Genomic DNA, 23498 nt, shown 5'->3' with positions numbered 1-23498 from the left:
TGTATATTGCATGTCCGCAGGGGTCGGCACACACTGCATCCCTGAAGGACATGCAATGTCTGGTAATGTGCCTGCATTCACATTCATCTCACAGTTCAACCAAGTCAAGCCTGAGAGGCAAAAATAGTAATAATAATAATAATAATAATCTGTTATTTAATCTGAACATCTGATTAAATGCCATCTGGATAATTCAGTATAATCCTGGTCAGGGCTGTCTCCTGGTAACTGTGCCCAAGATGGGAGAATTCACAACTGATGGGACAAAAGTCCACCATGGAGCATAATTCATTAAAATGCAGACATGATTATTTGAAGATAATTGAAACACTGGTGCTGGAAATGATAAACAAAGAAGCTAACACTTTTAATAGTAGTCTAGACTGCTAACCAGGTACAAACTGACAACTATCCTGAGGGGGAAAAAGCAGACATATTAAAGAAATATTATAGTTCAGGCTTGAATCGTTACAGCCCAGAAGCACACGGTGAGTAAAAATTAATAATGCAGATTCAAAGAGAGATTTTCTCTTTAAAGAGCTAGGGTGAAACGGTTAAATCCATAGAGTATATATTATGTATATTATAACAGCTGCTACACAGTGACAACACTGAAATGTGCGGTATACAGAAAGAAAAATAGCTATTTTGTACAATTTTATATAATCATCATAACAGTTATCAGGTTATGGACTTTATAATGATCAGTCCATTAAATATTTTATGTGCCACTGCTTTTAGCCATTGTTGGAGGTTGGAATAGCTGATACATTCATTTACAACAGTTTTAATGGAAGAAAGTCCTGAGTATCCAAAAAAAAAAAAAAAAAAAAAGACTCACACCAAAGCTAGTTGAATTAGTTATCAGCCCCATATCACATATCTAAAAGCTTGTCAAATAGTTTGTGCCTATTTATTCACTATTATCAAACTCTTTAGCCAATCAAAGATGTTCATATTATGATTCATTCATATGATTCATTCATTCTCACTGGAGCCCAGGAGTGAAGACAGCTGGGTAAAAATGGTGCCATAAATCTCAAAGACAGGCCAATGTTGCATGAAATCCAGCCAATGACTGCATAAGAGCACAAAATCATGGGAAAAGGATTTAAGAATTTCCTGACAACATTGATGATTCAAAAGCAGTTGATGAGGCATGCGAATTTCTAAAGCTAGTCAAACCAGGTGGTATAGGCATTGTAGTTGGTATTGAAATTGAGGGCAACTATCAAATCATTGTAGGCCAAAAGGCTTTACGTGTCAGGATCATGCTTGGATAATTTCCTGTTATTTTTGTCTTTTGTTATCGGGTGTTGGTACCTTTTTTATTTCTTGTGGGGATGCTTTCTGGTTCGGGCAATCTTCTGACGGTTTTTATCTGTAAAGATACCACCTGACCATATTATTGTTCATCATGACCGATTTCCTGTCAAGTGTCTTTCCCAAATTTTAGATTTTTCTCCAACAAATTTGAGGTGTTCCACAATCTAATATTATTGTTCATCATGACCAAATGTCCAAAAAAAATTTGTTCATGATGAACAATAATATTATATCGTGGAACACCTCAAATTTGTTGGAGAAAAATCTAAAATTTGGGAAAGACACTTGACAGGAAATCGCAATATGATTTTTTATCCAAATGCTTGCAGTCTTTGAGACAATGATGAACTACACTTTACACTAGTATGTTCTTGAGACAAATCTGAGGCCATCTGTCCAGCAGCTTAAGCTGGGCTGAAAATAGGTCATGCAACAGACAGTGACCTGAAAGCACTAAAGCTTCAAATCGATCTAAATGGCTGAAGTAAAGAAAAATAATAATAAAATCAAGGTGATGGAATGGCCAAGTTAAAGTTTAGACCTCCGCTCCATTGAAATGCTGTAGCAGGATCTTGAGAGATATGTAAATACATAAACACATGCCCTCAAATAACTGAAGCAATGTTGTGAAGATTTGGCCAAAATCTCTACAGAATTATGTGACTACTACAGAAGATGCTTAATTCATTCTACTTGCTGTTGAATAATAGGGTGTACGTATTTGCTTCTTATCTGGTTTCTGAATGTTGGTTTACTTCCTAGGGTAAAAAAAAGCATTGCATATTGAATTATGTTTTCTTTGTTGATGTTTTTGTTCAAAATAGTAATTACATGACCTTGTTTTCAAATCAAATTCAATTATGCATATTGTGTATAAGATATTATATCCATGATTTCATTTATTTATAAAATGCTTCTAAATGCACAGACTGTCAACCTGTAACAAGTCCCAAAACCACTTTAAAGAGTGGACAAATCTAGGAAACTGTCAACATATCAACAATCCAATCCAACCAACTCACAAAAAACAGTCCCAGTTCATCAACCACCTTCAATAAGAGATAAATAGGATTCCACACACGTTGGGATTGATTCCCTGGTGACATTACAACAGCCTGCACACACATAGAGAAGCTCTTCACAAAAGAGAAATCGGTTTATTTCTACAGTCCAAGCATCTAACACAAGACCACATAATTTGTTAAGAAAAGAAGGCCAAGACGACATTAATTTCAAACCTAATCATTTATCCTAGGCTTTTAATCTTTCTTTACTTAGACATTCCAATCATGTTTGTTTTAAAATGTTCCTAAATTAAATGAATCCTATTTTGTCTAATCATAGTACCAGTATTTCTTTCGTGGCATACTGTATAAGGGGCTGGAGAATTGCGTTAGATACAGACATAGACTTCAATAAAACCAATTATATAGGTGCCAGAAATATGAAGAAAATCGATCAATTGAACAAGTCAAAGACAAGGAGGTGTTTTGTTTAATGGTCTTACAAGGACAGACTTTAAATTTCTGTCCATTTTTAGCATCAACATGCCGGGTGCAAAAAGGGGGTTTACATACAAGGAACAACCTCCAAACCCACTGTAAAATATGATGGTGGATTATTGATGTTTTGGGGCTGTTTTGCAGCTAGAGATGCAGAGACATAAATCCAAATATAAATCCAAATCAACACAGAAATCGTTGTGGGACACAAAATCAATGTTTTGCAATGATCAACTGAGTATCCTGATGTTAACACTATAAATAGCTGTGGTCTGAATTAAACAGCCTAGGACTAAAGTCAGTGAAGATCTCATAAGCATTCCAGTTTAAATTAAGCATTAAGCCTTGGACTTTAACATGCAGGATATAACATAATATATTCAGTGAGAGCAGTGAGAGTTAAGAAAAGCAGAGCAGGCAGGAGAGAAATTAAAAACAGATTCTTCAGATGGTCTGCAGAGAGACTTTCAAGATGCCAGGAAATGATGAATGTGAGATAGTGTCATCACAGCAGCATTAGAGATTTGAAGCTTGCACAGAATAAAAGGCAAAAGGCTGCAAAACAGCAAAGGAGATGCTCAAAAAATGTCATCTGCTGTGAAAGATAAAAGTCAGCTATGAGGAGGAAATGCATGAGAATACTTACAAGGCAAGTTTTCTGGGGGGGAAATGTGCAAATCTATTTCATTGTAAGTGTCACATTATAAGAAGCTTATTCATAATTCAGTCCTGTCCACCATGACAGAAATATGAGTCTGTTTCACAGTAAGAATGGAGCATGGAATATGAATAAAAGGTTTATTGCTACCCTAATCGTATACCCCTGATTCTCACATTCACATTCATAATACATTAAACTACTACTACTACTAATACTACTACAACACACACACACACACACACACACACACACACACACACACACACACACACATATATATATATATATATATATATATATATATATATATATATATATATATATATATATATATATATATATATATATATATATATATATATACAAAGGCAGTGAGATATATGAGGCAGCAAGGGGACATGATGTTGATGGGTTGGAAGCAGGAAAAATGGCCAAGCACAATGATCTGAGTGACTATGACAAAGGCTACACCTACCAAAAGAAGTCCAAAGATGGGCAACAGCGACATGACTGCTCAAGGCTCACTGTCCACCAGTGTCTCCTTTCCACCACAGAAAGTACCCTACCTATGATGTAGACCCTTATGAGGAACATGTTTACCATTAAAATATTGGAATACTCAGGAATGCTAGAAGGTTTTGATTATCCCTTTTTTTGAGCTCCTACCATTTGTTAGCTGCTTAACTTAACTTATCTTATACTTCAAGCTAGTATGACAGTTTTAGTTTCACAAAATAGAATCCTCCAACCCCCAACACTTGCATTAGTGTGAGTACTGTTCTGGGCAACAACATTGTCCTTTCTGTCATATGTACAAATGGTAACTATATATGCCCACTCCCTCCCTGTATCATGTATAGTCAAACTAGTCTTCAGTATCTGATTCAAATGTGCTGTTATGCTTATCATCCTTGGGACATATGAGCTTGTCACTAAAACAGGGTTTTAATTGAATCATTTTCTACAAAAAGAACTATAATAACATTTGACTCCCTATCTAGATACCAATTGTGTTTATTGCTATTTAGTGAATCCTTTTACCCGAGGCTCATGCTTCCAATTCAAAGTTGGATGCTGCAGGGTAGGATGATGTGCTGTGTTTTGCTCTTGGAACATGACACAGAGCTTGCTATTGACTTTAGCCTGACCCGTTTGATATGATTTGCAGGATGTGTATATATTTCCATTGTACTGTACATATTCAAATATTTGTAGATATTGTTTACTTTCTGTAAAAATGTCCAATTCCTGTTCACTGTATAGTGGTGGGGATTGGCCTTTAGTGTTTTTCTCTGTGTATTGGCTCGGTATTGAGTTAAGGAAGCAGGTTTCCTTTTGTCTTTTTTTTTCTTGTTTAAGTAAAGTTAGCTTTTGGTGGTGGACCAGTAAGCATGGTGTATTTCGTTTGTTATTTTAGCCTGAGCCTGTCTGATGGCATTTTCTGGTATCTGTTTAAATTGTCTTTATATCTGCTGTAACTTGCTAAAAAGTTGTTTACAGACTGTTACCATCTCAAGCCGAGGTTATAGTATAACAGTTCGTTTGTATATGATGGGGATCATGGAATTTGTGTTTCATTATCATCTCTCCCATTTCCTCCTTAAAATCTGTGGCTTTAGGTCTTAAGCCATATGACATACTTTACATGACTTTCCAGGTATCAAGCTTTAACTCTCATCATTTACAGTTACTACCACTTCTCTCTAACTTTAGCTCTTTTATCCATTTATTTGGTATACAATTTTCAAATGAATCAGCTTTCACCTTACTCCAGAATGTACAGAAAGAATCTAGCTAGTTAGATTCTTTTAATCCAGCCTTCATCTAGGTTTGCCCTTTTTCCCCACCTAATCTTCTTTTCCTATTCTGCAGCCATTTTATCTGCAAGAAGCGTATACTCGAGAGGCACTTGATGCAATACTGTACTGTAATCACAGGTACTGGAGTTAATAATGCTGCCTCTCATTTTTCTTCCCCACTTGACATAATCAGTCTGACCATTCTGGGGTCAGCTAATGCTGCTAATTTTATTACATATACTTATGCAGAACGGCGCCTAAAAATGTTCATCTTTTTAATGATCCTGCATTCACCGTGACCTACCCAGTACACCTCTTGCAATCAAGGAAATACATGTATCCATCTACCCACATGTCTTATCAGGAATTCACAGTGGTTAGAAGGGTTCAGGAACCCAAATTCGCTGAAGAATTAGAAGTTTGCTCCGTGATGTACCTCCATGATGCTTTAACTACATTGTAGCTGGGTTTAATGATGTATCCCCGGTCACTTCTATTTCTAGAGGCTTATTCTAGATGCATCTAGAGCTCGCACAATCGGTTGTCCCTTCATAATTGCTAAAATATTAATAGAATATTACCCTTCTGGTTTATACACACACATCTGAATTGCAGAATATGTCTCTTCAACATACTCGTACCCAATCAAGAGGCAATAGTTCAGATTTAATTGAGTATTTTTTTATGTGGTGCCAGAAGTGGCTCTTATACAGTAAGCACTGGAGCGACATAAGCTTAGCCATATTTCAGAGTATCACAGGCAAAATAATCCCCATAAAGCTTATTCCTGCCACTTTTTATAAATAGGCTTAAAGGAATTAATCAAACTGATAACATGTGATGGATGCTTTTGCATTATGGTTTGTTGTGCTGTCTCACAATATTTTTCAATTCTGCACTGTAATGTCCTACTCCAACTGTGTCCTATCATAGGGCACCTGAAATAAAGTAGTCCTCCACCTTGATCTTAAGTTATTACAGAAAAGTTGATGTTGGATATCAAATTTAAAATGCCTGTATTTACTAAACCTGCTCAACTCCTATCAATAAAGGTACAGGCAACTGTCCCATGTCCCCTGGGCACCACATTTCACCAAGGGGACTTAAATCTGCTGAGTGAAGCCTTTTGAAAACTGGCTGGGTTTTAAGTGTGCTTAAGGACCTTGACCTTTTACACCTCCCCCTTGAGTCCTTCACAATTTATCTGTGCCTTTTTCAATTACTACATAACTGAATTACTACATTACTACATTCCCTTGTAAAGTGTCATACATTTTGGCAATTATATATGTGACACAACTATACATCAGCTGTTGTGATGATGTTTCCTTTTGTGTAGGCAATGCAGTTCTTCTTATCATGTTTAACCAGCTCAATTCATCTAGCCCACTTCATGATCTAATGATACATGTCTCATGGGTCTAGTTCTACTGCTCATGCAGGCTGATGAACTGATGCAGGCATCAGGCCTTTCAACAATGCCTCCTAAACCTGATGCCTGCATTCTAATTCCAAGTCAGCATTAAGAGCCAACTTTCTGCAAGCATCTCACTTCTGGACTTCATGTTCATTTGAATTCTTCCTGTTGTGTTCATACTGTATATAAGATTTTTTCTGTCTTACATTTCCTTTCTTACAGTAACTTATCTACAGCTTCCAAGTAACAAAGTAAAATCACAACATTGAAATTTACTTGTCCATCAGGGAAATGATATGCTAAATGGCCAAAAGTATGTGGACATCTGACCATCACACCCATTTGTAGCTGCACACAACCCTGACATCAGCCCACTTAAACACGGGGAACCTGAAATGCTGACTACGTGCTGAGCCAAAATCTCAACCAACATCAGTGCCTGAGACTCTTGTGGCTGAATGGGCAAAATTAAAAAAAAAAAAAGTGTTTGAGCACTTTTAACCACTTTTTATCAGTAACATTTAAAATGAAACCTTCAATAATTTCGGACTGGTCAATCATCCGTTTTCACGTTATGTGTTCCCACCTGTTTTGTGCCACACCCTAACTATTGTTCTGTTTCCCACCTAGTCACCTGTTTCCTATTTATGCTAATGTTTTGCACTATACTGTATATACACAACTGTCTTTGTGAAGTCCTTGTACAATGTCGTGTTGGTTTTGTTAGGCATGTTGTTAGGCGTGGTAAAAGTGACTCCGTTATGTATTCCGGATCTCATGTATTGTTTCTTTTACTTTACATCCAAGTCATGTCTTATTGTTAGTTTGATTATGTGGTGATACATTTCAAGTCAAGTTTTATCCTGCACCTGGGTCTGATTTGCTGTAACATAGGGGTTCGAGCTCTTGGTGGAGTTCTGGGTTCGACCCCCACTGCATGTGATAGAATAACTTTTAATACCATTGCTTCAGCATGGCACACCTAAACTGTCCCTGTAACTCAATAAACAGTATCAGATTAGCAGAGCATGTCATATCGTTTCCTAAGACATCTTATCTAAACATACACACAGACTTAAATGGTTTCTGCAGCAGGCACCACACACATTATCAGTAATTCCCAACTTCACGTACGTTATCAATCATTTTTTTATTCAAGCAAATTCCATTTGAATTGCCTCTGCACTTATTTAACCGATAAAACAGTCTTAAATGCCAGTCTGAGGCACCCACTCAAAATCTCTACATAAGATGTTTTAATAAGTCTATAAAAGATCAGACTTTTAAGCTGCTACAGACTCTGACATGTATTGTATGCACATGGGCAAAAACATCAAGCATCTCATCGGGACATATTCACAATTTACAATGCATGATCCACATGTACTACATATATTGTATACATCTAAAGTATAAATTTACTCTGCATTGCACATTATTTCTGCTTGTAATATAGGTTGGCCAACTCTGAGGCTTCATTTAAGTAAAAAAACCCTTGGAGCAGATAAGGTTAAGGGCTTTGTTCAGGGGCCCAGAGCAACATTCCAGTGTCTTAACCACATGAGCCATGACTGTGCATACATTATAATATGAGAAATGTAGACCTTTAAGCAAGAACAGAAACTTGTAATACTGACTCATTCTAATGTATAGCATTAAATCATTTAAAATTACAGTATCAATGGAGTATATTTTTGCACAGAAGACCCTGTAGCAGTAGGTTCATTTTTGGACTAGTTTTGGCAACATCCTAACCAGCACACAAAACAGCAGTGATTATATGAAAGAGACACGTATGCATTAGAGAAATGCATTGGCTGTAGTCTGGGTTTATTTTCCAAAACGTGTTCTGACAGCTACTGAGACCTGACCTGCATTCATGCAGTGATCCAAGTAATTATGTAATGCACTGATGAATCGCAGACAGGGGGAGGTCTCTTAGCAAAAGATATGATGGTTAGGAGTTCTGTTCAACAGCTCATGCACAACATGCTGGATGAACTCACCACATGTTTTGGTTTGCTTTAAAATATTTTTTCATTTGTAATTTACACACCAATGCAAACTAATGGGAAAAATTAGGGAAAAAAGACATTCTGTATTTATATAAAGATCAGATAAAGTTTGAAATTGTGTACCTACTGTAATGTGAATTCTGACAGGATTCCAGGAAATGGAAAAACCAGTATAAAAACAAAAAAATATTCATGAGAATATGAACGATTTTGTTGTTTGTTGTATTTGCTGATGCAAAGAAGCACTGATAATATTTGTTTGCTTTGTCAGATTTAACTACAAATTGGCCCCTAACCTCCATATGCCCTTCATTTTTCCAGACATGATGAAATGAATTACAAAAAAATCCATTTAGGAAAAGGCAATGTGCAAAGATGAGTAGCGGGAATGCATGGCTTTAGGCAACTGGGCTCATTTGAGGAGAACAGATCCTCCGGCTTGCATTCAGGTCTCGCAGGAGATAACATGACTAGGGAGTTAGTAATTCAATGAAATGTAACAGTATGGTACATCATCATACTGACAAAACCTGTAGTCTTGTCAGTGTCAATTCTATTAAGGGGAAAATGTGAAGTCCACAATCTATCACATTTATATACTGTATAGGTGGGTCATTTTTTGTTTATTCCTGAGAACCTGACAACCTGAGCTCCTTAAATCTGTATATAAATGATCACTTATCATCACATCCACATCATAGGTAACAACAGAAGAGTCTTTTTTTAGCTTAATATTTATATGTACTGTATGTGCGATGAACCATTTAAATATTCACCTTTAGATCATCTTAATCAAATTGACATCCACATGTACTGTAGCTGGTCAAGGTTTAAGAACATATTTATGAACTGCAGGCCAACATGTAAAATGTTATAAAACCTTTATGAAATTTTTATACTGTATGTGATTAGCAGGTATACAGTAGCTTTTACTACTCCTTCATCAGTAGGAAATGCCATGAAATAACAATTAACGAGACACCTTATGTGACATTGAGTTTTATTACTCCAGAAATTAAAAGAAAATTGCAGGTATAATTTACAGAATTTACCTGGGGAACATGTGCATCTGTAAAGAGGATGTGCAGTTGGTTGATTCGTGCTGATGCATGTAGCTCCATTCAAGCACCGGTTTGGGTAAATCAAGCAGGCTTTGTATTGACAAAGTCCCTCTATCTCACCCTGAACACAGAAGGAGGGTGTCAGGGTTAGAAAAACTTCTGATTAGACTTTTAGGCTCACTTCAGACAAGAGCAGTGTTTATGTTTGTTCAGTATTGGCCTTACAACTGGGTTCACTTCGTTGTAAAGTCACTGAGAACTAGAGTACATACTACATAACCCCTGAATGAATAATTGTCTTACAGATTATGTTCAATATTATGGATTGTGACACTATGAATTAAAAGAAACCTTTTAAGGAAGGAGATGTGCATCTGTTTCCCTAATGTAATGTCTCTAGGTTGATATGGATTGGGTCAAGGGGTATACCTACACATTGCCAAACCCATGTGGCATGTGTCAATTCCTGTGACAGCACGATGGCCTCTAGCCTGTGGGTTGTGGTGGTGATTATCATTTCTCAGTGTAACACTGTTCACAAGTGGGCCTTGCACATCCAGTGACCTAGACGCTGTACTCCGCTTGGTCAGACAAGTGACCTAGACAGAGACTAATAACTTACTCCACCTGATTTTTTTTTTCAATTCCAATAGACTGAAATTCTCAACTTAATTGGTACAGCACAGAGTGGCATCTATCTAAATTTTATTGGCAAAAACAATATATGTGAAATCTTGACAAAGTGGCTAGAGTTCTCACCAAGAGCTGTAATGTGTGTGAGACAGGTCTTTGTGTCCTGGATGGCCTGCTTTTTAATGGTAGAACATAATGAGACTGTCATCCAAATAAGGCAGTATGATCCCTTCCACATGCATCTTTAGAAAACTTGCGCCAATAGAGAGAAGTTTAAGTGTGGTTTAAGCCTGTCCTTGGAAGCCACATAAAAAAGAAAAAAAAAAAAAAACTAGCAATGATGAGAATATGGAGCCATGTGTAACACAGATCCACTGATATAAAGCATTCATGTGGTTGCTCAGCATGAATAACGTGATAGTATTAGCATTCAAAAGTTTTTAGGAAGTGGTTAAGCACTACAGTATGTCTAGAATCAGACAGACACCACCATCTTTTCTGTTGTGGTGATTCTACTTTTCGTACTTTATATATATATAGTCACCTGAGGCTCAACCAAAATCCAAGCTGTCATGTGTAGTTCCATTAAGTTTACATGAGGTTCAGGGTACAAAAAGCAAAAATAATGGCTATATGATTGTGATGGCTATATGATTATAATTTATTGTGAAAACTGCACCAACGATGAATTTGCAGCGTGCACTTTAAGCTGCCCAGATGATTCTCACAGTGGAGGAATGTGGACTTGGCTTATTTCAAATCAAATCAAATCAAATCAAATTTTATTTGTCACATACACATACATACAGAGTACGACATGCGGTGAAATGCTTTTTGCATCTGTCCGATATTCAAACATAAAAGGAACGCAATTAGGGATAAAAAAAAATAAAACCAAAAGGAGGTAGATAAATAAAAATTATAAACTATATGAAAACTATATAAAATATGGATATATGAAAATATATGTGAAAAATATATGTATATACATAAATGCATATGGTTTTATTGATTGTCCTTAAAGTGTCTATCTGCAGTATGGTGTTAAAGTGTCATAGTGCAAAAAAAGGTGTTCAGAAAAACAGTGAAGATGGAAGTACAGTAAGTGGGCAATTCCCTTAAATAATTATCTAAGATGCATTCGTATAGATAGGTTTGCTCATTTCCGATAAAGAACTGGTTTGAGCATTGCAATTCAGACTCAGTATTTGATTACAAGAAAACTGGAGCCACTGTTGCCCTTTATACTAATCCTTCCTCCAAAGGATTTCATCCATGTTGGTGCTGCATGCATATCATGAGTAATCAGAGCACAGCACAGATCTTGGTCTAACATGTTTAAAAACTAGTTCTAAATCTGATATGATTAATAACAAATACTGTAAGAACAAATATCTCTCCCTTGCTAGTGAGAGTTTTCGCCACATCGCTCAGAAGAACCTATGAGTCTGAGAATACTACAGTTGATACTCGTATTGAGATTAGTAGATGAAGACACACATAAATCATGAGGTCATTCATAATAGCAAAATAAGCATAGAACTAATTGTTACAAATGAGTACTCCAACAGTTGCACTTTTTGTCTGCTCTTGGTTCTTGGGGACTCAAAGAGAAACAAAAAGAAAACTAAGAAACAAAGGTAAAATTAGGCCAGTAACAATTGAAAAAAGGAGGAAAAAGGAATTTATACACCACTATAAGTGTGTTGTCTGTGTTGTGTGAATGAGGGCTCCCAAACTGCTCCTAAATGCCCCCTTTCCACCAGAAACCGGGTGCTGGTTCAGAGCTAGTGCTGGTGCTGGTTCAAAGTTGGTTCCACTGGCAAGCCTTCTAAGAACTAGTTTGCCTTTCCATGGGCTAGAGAGCCATCACAGAGCCAAGTTTTATGTCAATGTATACAACGTTATACAGCAACTTTAGCGCAGCAGCATCAAACACAAACACAACATCAACAATGGCGGACATTTAATGCTCATGGCTTCATACATTGACATCCAAACGTGGCGAAGCCTGACTTAAAATGATTTAATAATGGCACTAACAACATTCTCTTTTGTCTTGTTGGTCAAAGTAACCCAGCCCCCAGCTCCTGACACAAGTGGTTCTAGACCAGCAATGTTTTGGTGCTACTTACAGTACAGTAAGGACCACTTTTCCTGGTTCCTTTCGCTGAACCAGCACTGAATGGTGGAAAAGGGACAAAAGACTACTTTATTCAGCATTTCCTTGACCTTTCAATCTCTTTTATGGCCATCTCCATCATCAATGTTGTTAATGTTATTGTTGAATGTTTGTTCTTTGAGTATATGTACAACTGGACAGTGGTTATTAGTCAGTGAATTCATAGTCAGTGTATTCTCATAGACTTTTGTATTCAATCAGAATATATAATACCTGTTAGGTTTCTTCAAAATAGTTAATGTGGCATTTAATGTTTTTGTACATCGTGGAGAAAGATTCCTAACGGAGAGAGATCTAGCATACATTAAACCTTAAGAACAAATAGGATAATGAATACATAAGAAAAAAACTTTCCTATGTGTGCTCCAATTCAGAACGAATACATTTCCAATTTTATTTTGTAAGCCTGCAGGCATTTCATTTCATTACTATGTTCCCATACCAGGTTACCTCATCATATTTAGCAATTAGGTGTATACACGATCCCTTGTTCTAACAGTTAACAAAGTGCGGCCTGCAAAAATCAATTATATCCTCACACTTCTCCCCAGTAAAGCCTCTATGGCATCTACAGTACATAAATGGAAGATCCAGTCTCGACAGCAGGGATGGAACAGAAATAGTTTGTAACAGATGAATACTTTACAATTTAAAATTGACTATTATATGGCTGTTCATGTGTTTCCCCAATCATTTCCAAACCCTCAGTTTTTATTCTAAGAAATCTGCAAGGATTAATTTAAAAAGATATGATATATCTTTTCAAATGAATTACATGAAGTATTTTAAAAGTAATTAAATGTTATAATGTTATAATTTACATCTTTTTCTGAAAACATCAGACAAAAACTGAAAAAGTATGTGTTAAAAAGTCTATATCTAAATATTTCGCATTTCACCAGTTGGTAACTTAAAGTGTCGATCTATTATTAAACCACACAAACAAACAAACAAACAAACAAACAAACAATTTATATATATATATATATATATATATATATATATATATATATATATATATAGATATATATATTATCTATAACATCCTCATGCCCTCTGATTTTACATATTTACTTACATAAATCAAATGTTAATATTATGATCCTTAAACCTACAAGATAAATACAGAATAATTCCCTGTCATAGTTATAAATGCAGCAAAGAAATAAAATTTGAATACCATTAAAGGCTTATTAAGATTAAGGAAACTATCCAATAGGTTACAAAATCATATGCTTAATCTACAGTATGATGATGACTCTACAGTATGTACTCTCTCTTTTTCTCAGACACACACATACACACACACGCACACTTAAGCGCACACGCACACACACACAACTACACACACACAACACACACTCACTGCTTCATTAATTCCCCAGTCATTCCTTCCTTCATTTAGAATTTTAATTTACTGTTTTCTCTGTCTTCTTTTTTCAATTGTCATTTCGCCTGAGAGCCTGTTTGAATTTACTGACTTGAGTGATCTCTGCTATTATGGCCCAGAGAGATGTACGGTGTGAGATAAGTGAGGCAATAGCTCTAAAATGCCCCTCAGTTAAAGTTAGGCTCAAGAGCTAATATTGCTTTTTATTTGTCACAGATTTTAATAAAAACTCGTCTGATGTGGCTGGGAACTCCCTCATCAAATTAAAATATCAAATTTATGGCGTAGTCCTTTTTGGATGAATTTGCTGAGGGTTTCCGCATCATAAGCCCTATTCGGACGGGACTAGTTTTACAGGGGGTCGTTACAGAAATTTCAGTTTCACAGACATACTTTGTGATTTTAATCCCGTCCGAATCTGCCATGTCTGTCTTTTTCTCACACAACCTGTGTAAAAATTCAAGATCAAAATACTGTTACTGTTATTCAGCAAACTCGGCGCTCCTCTGAGAAATCTAATCCCGTCTGAATGTGAAAGTCTGTGATTGCTGAAAATGTTTTTTTTTTCAAAACGCATTTTCTAGTCTGTTTTGGTCAATGTGAACTACCGTATTAACTCTAGCGCACCGGTATTCGGGTTTCTGCTTTCTGCACACCAATAATGGATGTAAATGTGTTTGTTACCCTGCAAAGATATAAAAAAATTAAATCTACAAGAAGAGCCAAATCACGTAAATTGTTAAGACTGGCTACTGTAATATCAGTTTCAGGTAAGAGTACTTTCATTTCTATAGTCAATTACATAACGTGAAAATTATATAAAAAACGTATTTATTCCAGTGGGTTTATAAGAAGTTCTATATAAAACCATATGATGTTAAACATTTTTTTATTGATCGGTCATATGACCATACGCAATCCTCGCATACTGGACATGTGTGGTCTTGTGCAACGCCCACATGTAAAACACAGACACTCCTACCTCCGTAATAAACACAGATGTTAGTCCTGTCCGAATCCATACATGAAATGACAGAACATCGGCTGAAAAAAATTCTAACTCAAACGTCGTTTGGAAAACTAGTCCCGTCCGAATAATGCTATACTCAAAACCTCAGAGATTACAGATATTCAGAGATATTGACTTTTCTGCAGTATTAATCTTGGTAGATTTTATTGTTTTGGTTTTTACTTTGTTATGTTATGGGGTTGATCTCTGACCTGGTAACATCTCTATGTTATCTCTACATTGACACAGGAGACACCTGAAAACAACACTTTTAGCTTTCTTATATTAATCAGTGTCTATCTAAATGCAAATAAAATTCCTTCATTAGAAAAACCAATTTAGTAAAAGGGAAAAGTATCTGAGATGTGAAAGTGGCATGTGTTTCTTTGAGTGCTTAGCTGCATTGCATTGACTGGGTGACTTGTGAGTTGTGAGCCGATAGAAAATAAGAAGCTGCTTATTAAATAGAGCTCACAATGAAATTTTTCTTCATGTCGCTTGGTGCATATTTAATTAATATGAATATTGGCAGAGAATTAAATAATATTCAATAATAAATAGTAAAAGAAAATAAAAAATTGCCAGTAAATGAAATATTGTCGTAAAGCATGTAACTCAAAAGGTGTGCTACCAAAAAAAAAAAAAAAAATACTGTAATCAGTATGCAAACATTAGCCCTTATAGGAGCAGTGGGGCTCAAAATACTCTGGGTTTTTCATTGGATAGTTGGGGTTCAAACTCCAGCACCACCAAGCTGTTACTGTTAGGCAGTTGATCAAGGTATTTAATCCTCTCTGTCTAAGGGTGTTTTATCATGGCTGACCCTGTGCTCTGACCACTGTAGCGTCTGGTACAGGTCATTTAGATTTCAGGTCCAAGGCACCCTAAACTTCGGCATCTAATATTCAATCAACCGATGAGCAACCCAGTTTTACACACACACAACTGGCTCCAGAACGCACCTACACAAAGACCAGATAACCCCATGTGGCTTCTCTGATTGAACTCATAGAGGACCTCAACCAGAACACACACACACACACACACACACACACACACACACACACACACACACACACACACACACACACACACACACAGACAACACAATGAGACATTCCTTTAACTAATAAAACAAGTAGATAAGATACTCTAAGATTCTTATTCTTATAACCCTGCTGTAATGTGTTTCTTCTGTTAAGGCTTGCCTGACTTAAAATTATTTGCTCCTTACTTTCCTGACAGGGGTGTATCTTATTCATGTGTCAGAACACAACACTGTATTAACATCAGTTACACTTTGATTACTGATCTGTGTATGTAATGTACCGCTGCCTTCATACCGTCATTCACGTTCTTGTTAAGTATCCAAATGACCAAAAAAATTATCGGTTACTCGTTTTTCAAACAATGGTGTATTTTAGTTGAGCACGAAAGGTGCCATACCGTCTTAATACACCTTGGATAAAACTTTAAAGTCGTCTAAAAGTTTGATAGCTAAACTACGCCCACAGACACCTCAAAGAAAGGGAGTTTTCCCTCCGAAATCTTGGCCGTAGTATTGGCCATCTCCCCGAAGATGGGTGGAGTTCACGACCTTTAAATTGTCACAAACACCACTAATCCGTGGTCAGACTTTCGGAACAGCTTGGAGACGACTCCATCTTCCTTCAAAGAAGTTCCAGCAAGCTTCACTTCCAAGAACGACAACTATTCTGATCTTCAGGAGAACTTGGAAGAACGTCTGACCCCACCCTAACTGACTTTTCAGAGATTTCTCTGTTGCATCCGGACTCTTGTGCAGTAAGCCAATGCAAGTAACCGTTTCCTTTACCAACCAATTTAGATGTGTATTTTAAGTATGAACCTTGTATTGTGTCTTGAGGTGGAATCCGGTGACGATTTCCCAGTTAGGGTGCAATTAATTTTGAAGTTTAAGCTTGCCATTCCTTTCCTTCCTTTCTCTAATTTCTTCTTTCCAGTCTCTTCCTCCCTTTCCCCAATTTTAATTTCTTTTGTTTTATTTTATTTTCATCTTTGTTTTCCCTATTTCTTTTGTTTGTGTAGTTAGTCTTATATTGTGTTTGTCTCATTCATTAAATGTCATATTTTTGTGCCACAAGTGATTGTCTCTGAGTATCACTCACAAATGTAAGGTACCTGCAACATCTGGTCTGAACTACATGCTCTATTAAGTTAATTTAATTCAAATTACGGTGTAAGGTTACACGGCCTGTTCAGTGGACGAACAAACCAAATAAGTATAATGTTAATTCCATTACCATTAATTTCAACTTTGGTTAAAATATTTAGAGTCACTATAACACATTACAATTACTTATAAATATTTACCTTGCTTCGCGAGCCAAAATGTACACCACTATGTACCTCGAATTGGTTGTTTAAATCCAAACATTTTTGCAGACTACCTTTATGCATTTGTCACAACCGGAAGAGGAAGGAGACAGACCCGTATGCAGGATAGCTTCAAATGAAAGGGGTTTAATAAATGATAAAGACAACGACATAAGACGCTTAACAAAGACTAGACATGACGAGGGGTAAACGTAACTAATGATTCCGCGCTGCACTCGGCAACGTGGCCCACTTAAATATAAAAAGACACAATGACACAATAAGGATCCGGTGTGAAGACAGGGAGGGGCAGACGAAGGCGGGGCAGACACGTGATGAGGAAGATAAACAAAAAGGCACGTGGCCTGACAGTACCCCCCCCTCAAGGCGCGGCTCCCGAAGCGCCAGACCCCGACAAGGTCCAGTGGGGGGGGGGGGGGGTGGAGCACACGGCGAAGGCAGATGGGGGAGCAAAGAACACGGCGAAGGCAGATGGGGGAAGTGAGGAACACGGCGAAGGCAGATGGGGGAGCAAGGTCCACGGCGAGGCCGGTGGGGGGAGGAAGGCACACGGCGAGGTAGGTGGGAGGAACAAGGCACACGGCGGGCACAGCCAGCGAGGGCCGAGCGACGTCCACAGCCGAGCAGAGGGGCCGAATGACGTCCACAGCCGAGCAGAAGGGCAGAGCGACGTCCACAGCCGAGCAGAAGGGCCACGCGACTTCCATAGCCGAGCTGAAGGGCCGAGTGACATCCACAGCCGAGCTGGAGGGCCGAGCGACGTCTACAGCCGAGCTGGAGGGCCGAGCGACATCCACAGCCGAGCTGGAGGGCCGCACATAGCCCCCGACGCACCGCTGCCAGATCCACGTCCCGATGACCAGAATATGAAGGGTGGGAAAAGTCCTTCGCCCTGGGCCTGCAGCACCCCCCGCAGAAGAAGTGAAGCAACGCCCTCCTCGGAACGGAACCGAAAGTGGAGCGACGTCCTTCACCGAAAAAAATGCGGGGCGATGCCGCAGGGCACCAAAAAATAAAAAAGGGGCAAAAACGGTATGGTGACATCCTCCGCGAAGGAAGTGAGGCGACGACCGCTTCGGACGGAACCGAAAGTGTAGCATCGTCCCTCACCGGAAAAAGTGCGGAGCGATGCCACCGAAAAAAGAACAAAGGGTCAGAAGGACTGCCGGAACAGTCCAGGGGAAGATGAAAAAAAAACGGTCCGAGCTGGAAGCTATCCTGCTGGGTCTCAGTTCGTAGGCGGAATCATTCTGTCACAACCGGAAGAGGAAGGAGACAGACCCGTATGCAGGATAGCTTCAAATGAAAGGGGTTTAATAAATGAAAAAGACAACGACATAAAGATGATAACAAAAGCAATACAAATGAAGACACTTAACAAAGACTAGACATGATGAGGGGTAAACGTAACTAATGATTCCGCGCTGCACTCGGCAACGCGGCCCACTTAAATATAAAAAGACACGATGACACAATAAGGATCAGGTGTGAAGACAGGGAGGGGCAGACGAAGGCGGGGCAGACACGTGATGAGGAAGATAAACAAAAAGGCACGTGGCCAAAAGTCCGGGTTGAGTCCTGACAGTATTATTTCCCATTTTTTAAAAGTGACGTGACATACAGCTAAGTATGGTGACCCATACTCAGCAGCCATTTATTGCTGGCCCAAGACTTGAACCCACAACCTTAGGAGTCAAACTCTCTAACCATTAGGCCACAACTTCCCTGACTTAACTGAGCCATACTGTCCATGAACATACGCTAGAGTTCTTTTGTTAAAATTCTGTTCATCTCTCGAAGAGTGAAATCCTGTTGGGATTTCATGCTTGCAGTGTTTCCTCTGCAGTTTGAGTAAGGGGAAGGCTTATCATTGTTTTTGCTGCAATTGGTCATAGGAGTGAAGCCTCTAAACATGATCAACCGCTTCTTTAATATTACTAGAAATCTAACAAATTTGACAGGCAAAGTATCAGTAAAGTGCAAATTGAAAATAAACTCAGCCATAGCCATAGATCATTGTGTACAAATACATCATGTACAACTAGGCATCGGCTTTAGAGAAATTGGATGCAAGGAAGATGCAAATGTGAAAGTTAAAGGAATGGATCTTGTCTAGAGCAGCATGATTAATTGTATTTTCATCACTATCAAGATGTGAAGAGCTGACATAACAGAATGAAATGATGTGTCTGAATATCAGATGGTATGTACTACTTTACAGGTGAACAGAGTCATTATTTATATGATAGTTAGAGTGTATACATAGAGAACTGGAAGTAACTTCCCCCTGCTTAATTTTAAGAAAACAGAAATTCTTGCAGCCAGAAGTAAGCTTTCCTTTACAGAGTAACACCAGATGGACCTTCTGTGTCATCAAGTGCAGCAGTAAAAGACCATGGTGTGATTATTGACTCTAGTTGTAGTAGTATGCAGTATGTTTGTCGATAATATCAATAAAGTAGCCTTCTTTCATTTAAGAAATATTGCTTAGATAAGAAAAAAAAAATTCACTAAATTATCCAAAAATACTATTTATATAGTAATTATAAAATATTATTACTGACCAATAAACTACACTGATCAAAACGTACTAGCCATTTGTTGGTACCTCAAGTAGTAAAAGCTGCAGCAGGGGGCAGGGATATTTGTTACAAAGCCCAGAAGTTATGAAACAGCCTTCCAATTAGTTTGGGACTCAGAAACAGTCTCTAAAAACACATTTGCGTAGTCAAGCTTTGAATATTTTTTTTAGGTCTAGGAACAGATCTGGAGTGTTCATGGGCATAGAGTGTTTTGGTGAACTGGGAAGTTTAGATGCTGTCACCCTTCCCACGCTTATGAGTTTACTGAAGTTTGTGATGGTGGAGTGGCTGGCTGCTTTATGTCTTTATGTCCCAGATATCCCTCATGTCTATGTCACCTTTTGGCCACCTTCTCTATTTTAGCTAATCTTGCAGGATCCAGCCTGCACTTTGCACACAATGTGCATTGTTCTCAACCATACCATGATTACAAGCATACCAAAATCCTCCCCCCCCCCCTCTCTCCATCCACACATGCTACTCCTAAGCTCTCAGTGATCCTTCCTACTTCTTCTCTCTGGACCTCCTGATGCATCCTGATGCCCTACTTCTGGTTGGAGTCACTGCTCACTGCTGATGAGGATGGCCTCACATAGACAGCCTGAAGACATATGAGACTGCTGACAATAGTATCACTAAGAGACCATGGTGGACCATGTTGTTGCTTGAGCTTGGTCTGACTTGCACTTGTGTCTCTGCCATTGAACATGGCTTTGGCAGAAAGTAATTTATGTTAAATCTATAATGAATTCAGAGATTAATAATCATATTTATAAGCTACTCAAATGGAGCAGAAATGATTTAAGCTCACAGTCTTCTATCACCCAGATGAGGATGGGTTCCCTTTTTGCGTCTGGTTCCTCTCATATTTTATTCCTCATATTGTCTCAAGGAGTTTTTCCTTGCAATTTCCACCTCTGGCTTGCTCATTAGCGATAAATATCCATTTTAAACTCTGCAAGTTTTATTCAAAATTTTAAAAGTAAAGCTGCATTGAGACAATTTCTGCTGTTCATATGAGGCTACAGTGGGCACAAACACACTGACACTGGATAGCTGCAAATGAGACAAAACTGGAAACAGATATGGGAGTTGAGAAAATAATTTCCTTACCCCATTGCGGGTTAACATATTTTCAATATTAATTATTAACGCTAATTGAAGGATGAACGATTAGCATGTTATAAACTTGTACAGTGTAATTATGCATACACAAAGAGGCTTGTGCAACAAACACTTGTCTTAATAACTTGCAAATTAATCCTTTGTTGTTTAAACTGTCTAAAGCCCCAGGCAGTCTGATGTGACATGATAAAAGTCAGGCAAAACCATCTCATGTATGATGGCATTTATTAATCGATGATGTTCCTTTTTTACTAGATATACTGTATACTTAATATGACATTGTTACAAACATGTATACGTTGATTTGTTGACTCAAATAAATGTTTATAGACTACCTTTACATTTTTGTTTGTATATCTGTGAATTTCAGATATATTCACATATATTAGGCATTCAAAAAAAAAGTTTATTGATGATGTCCTGTACCCCATTAGAAATGAATGCCTAGCGATGCCCCTGTGGACACTGATCTGTTACTGAATTACATCAAAAGCAGGACCACCTGCAGCCAGTCAGCTCCCAGGAGACATCATTTCATAAGAGCAACCAGATTCTTATAGCTTCAATTTGTTACTGCAGCCCTGGGACCTTGAGTGAGATGCACCTTTAAATAAATAAGAGGCAGCATCAGTAAGGTAGCATTGAGGAAGCAGCAACAGAGAGAGACAAGTCATTAGCCAGCTGTGCTCTCCACGCTCTGTCTAACTGATCCTGACATCAATACTATTTTCAGACCTGGCCCTTCAAAGATGAGCAATATAAAAGGACCTCAGTGCCAGATGACAGGAATATAGACCTGCCTACTGCTATTGGACTTAGCATATTTGCAGTGAGCAGAAAAGGATTATTCCACTGTCACACATACGAGTTTCTTCCGGAGCTGGAGCAGACAAGTCTAATCAACGTAGAACAGTCCATTTTAATGCTATGAGTACGTGAGAAGGAAAGTGGATTAGCTGTCAAGTTTTACTGTTCATGCTTTCAAGTGACTGAAAAGCCACATGGGACTGATGACCGGGTTCATGTGGGAAATATAAGGAAGACGAGGAAAGGTCACCAAAGACAATTAGTCCATTATGGCCCATGCTTTTCTCCAATTCATTTCCACTCATAACAGCAAAATTACCTTTCACTTAACTTTCATGAGATCCCATAATGCTGTTAATTCTAGAAATGGCTCCAAGTGAAAAGCTTATCTTTCTGTAACACCAATTTTTGATTGAATGTGCAACAGATCACCTCAGGCTTATAAAATGTATAAAAGTCACCCCAGAACAGTGTTGTTGCCGTTCAGATGACAAACTGATCTTGCTTTAAAGGAGCCTTGTCAATTTCCTTGTGACATTTACTATAAATCATCTCCTTAGGGGAAGAAAATGAATCCCAAATAAGATGGAAAGTAGGAAAAACTAAAATCTCACATGTTTGACAATGCCATATGCTTGTTCCCGCTGACAGCTGAGGTTTATGCAGTTGTGTTCCAGCATCACTTCACAATTGGAACCAGTGAAGCCTTCTGGGCACATGCAAATGTACTTTTCACCATGTTCTTCACATTTGCCTCTTTTCCTACAGGGCTGTGAACTGCAGGGGCCTTTCTTCACTGTGCAGAATGTGCCTGTTAGCAAAAACATACAGTAATCCATAAATAAAAACACAGTTACTTGTTTTTAAAAATATGAAAAAAAATGCACAAAATGTTCCACATGGTGAATTGCACAGTAAAAGGATAAACACTGCCGATGTCTGTACGACTTTTAGAAACATAACTCATGAATTACACATATAGCCACAAACAATCTGAATAAAATGGCACTAGATCACACTGGATAATAAGCAGAGAAAGAGCAAATCAAATGAAGGTTATCTATAGTATGTTGATAGTGCGCAATGGTGTATCATCAGTTTTAAAGGTGCTGATTCAAATCAAGTCACAAAATGGCACAGTTCACTTTATCTATAACTGTTATCTATCTCTAACTAACCTACACGCAACATGATTCAGCTTGCTGTCTAATTCAGCTCAAGAGGAAATTATGAACAATGCGATATTCTGTATATCTTATGTGAATGTTTTTAAGGTATTAAAATATATAAAGTACTTTCTCTTGTAAGTATTGTCTCCTATAATAAAAAAAAATCTGCTGTGATCCGTGTGATAATGTGCAATAGAATAGAAAGGATGTAGAGCTAGTGTCCATGGTATAAAACATTTAGAGTAATAACCAAGCCATCAAATATGAGGTGTCACTTCCTGATTGAAAGCAAAATCAATCATAATATTCGAAGGATAATGGAGCAGTTTTACTCTGATGAAAAGACAGTCAGAGACACAGCCTTATATTAGGAGATATTTCAGATAGCCTCACTTTTTTTTCCAGGACAATGACCAATAAGCACACAGCCGCAAGGGCGGTAAC

At 37.9% G+C, this 23498-nt stretch overlaps 1 protein-coding gene across 1 annotated transcript in view; it reads right to left on the bottom strand.

Annotated features, from left to right (window-relative positions):
• eys (eyes shut homolog) overlaps positions 1-23498 on the bottom strand; it is a 243598-nt gene that overhangs the window by 201562 nt on the left and 18538 nt on the right. The window contains 5 exon segments of the mRNA XM_047816667.1: positions 1-110; positions 9773-9919; positions 13052-13191; positions 20502-20554; positions 22500-22696. Of these exon segments, the coding sequence (XP_047672623.1) occupies positions 1-110; positions 9773-9919; positions 13052-13191; positions 20502-20554; positions 22500-22696 (647 nt within the window).

This window comes from Tachysurus fulvidraco, chromosome 7 (assembly GCF_022655615.1).
Source record: "Tachysurus fulvidraco isolate hzauxx_2018 chromosome 7, HZAU_PFXX_2.0, whole genome shotgun sequence".
In the NCBI taxonomy this organism is placed as follows: Eukaryota; Metazoa; Chordata; class Actinopteri; order Siluriformes; family Bagridae; genus Tachysurus; species Tachysurus fulvidraco.
The sequence above is the reverse complement of the archived record's forward strand: the minus strand, read 5'-3'. Positions and strand labels throughout refer to the sequence as shown.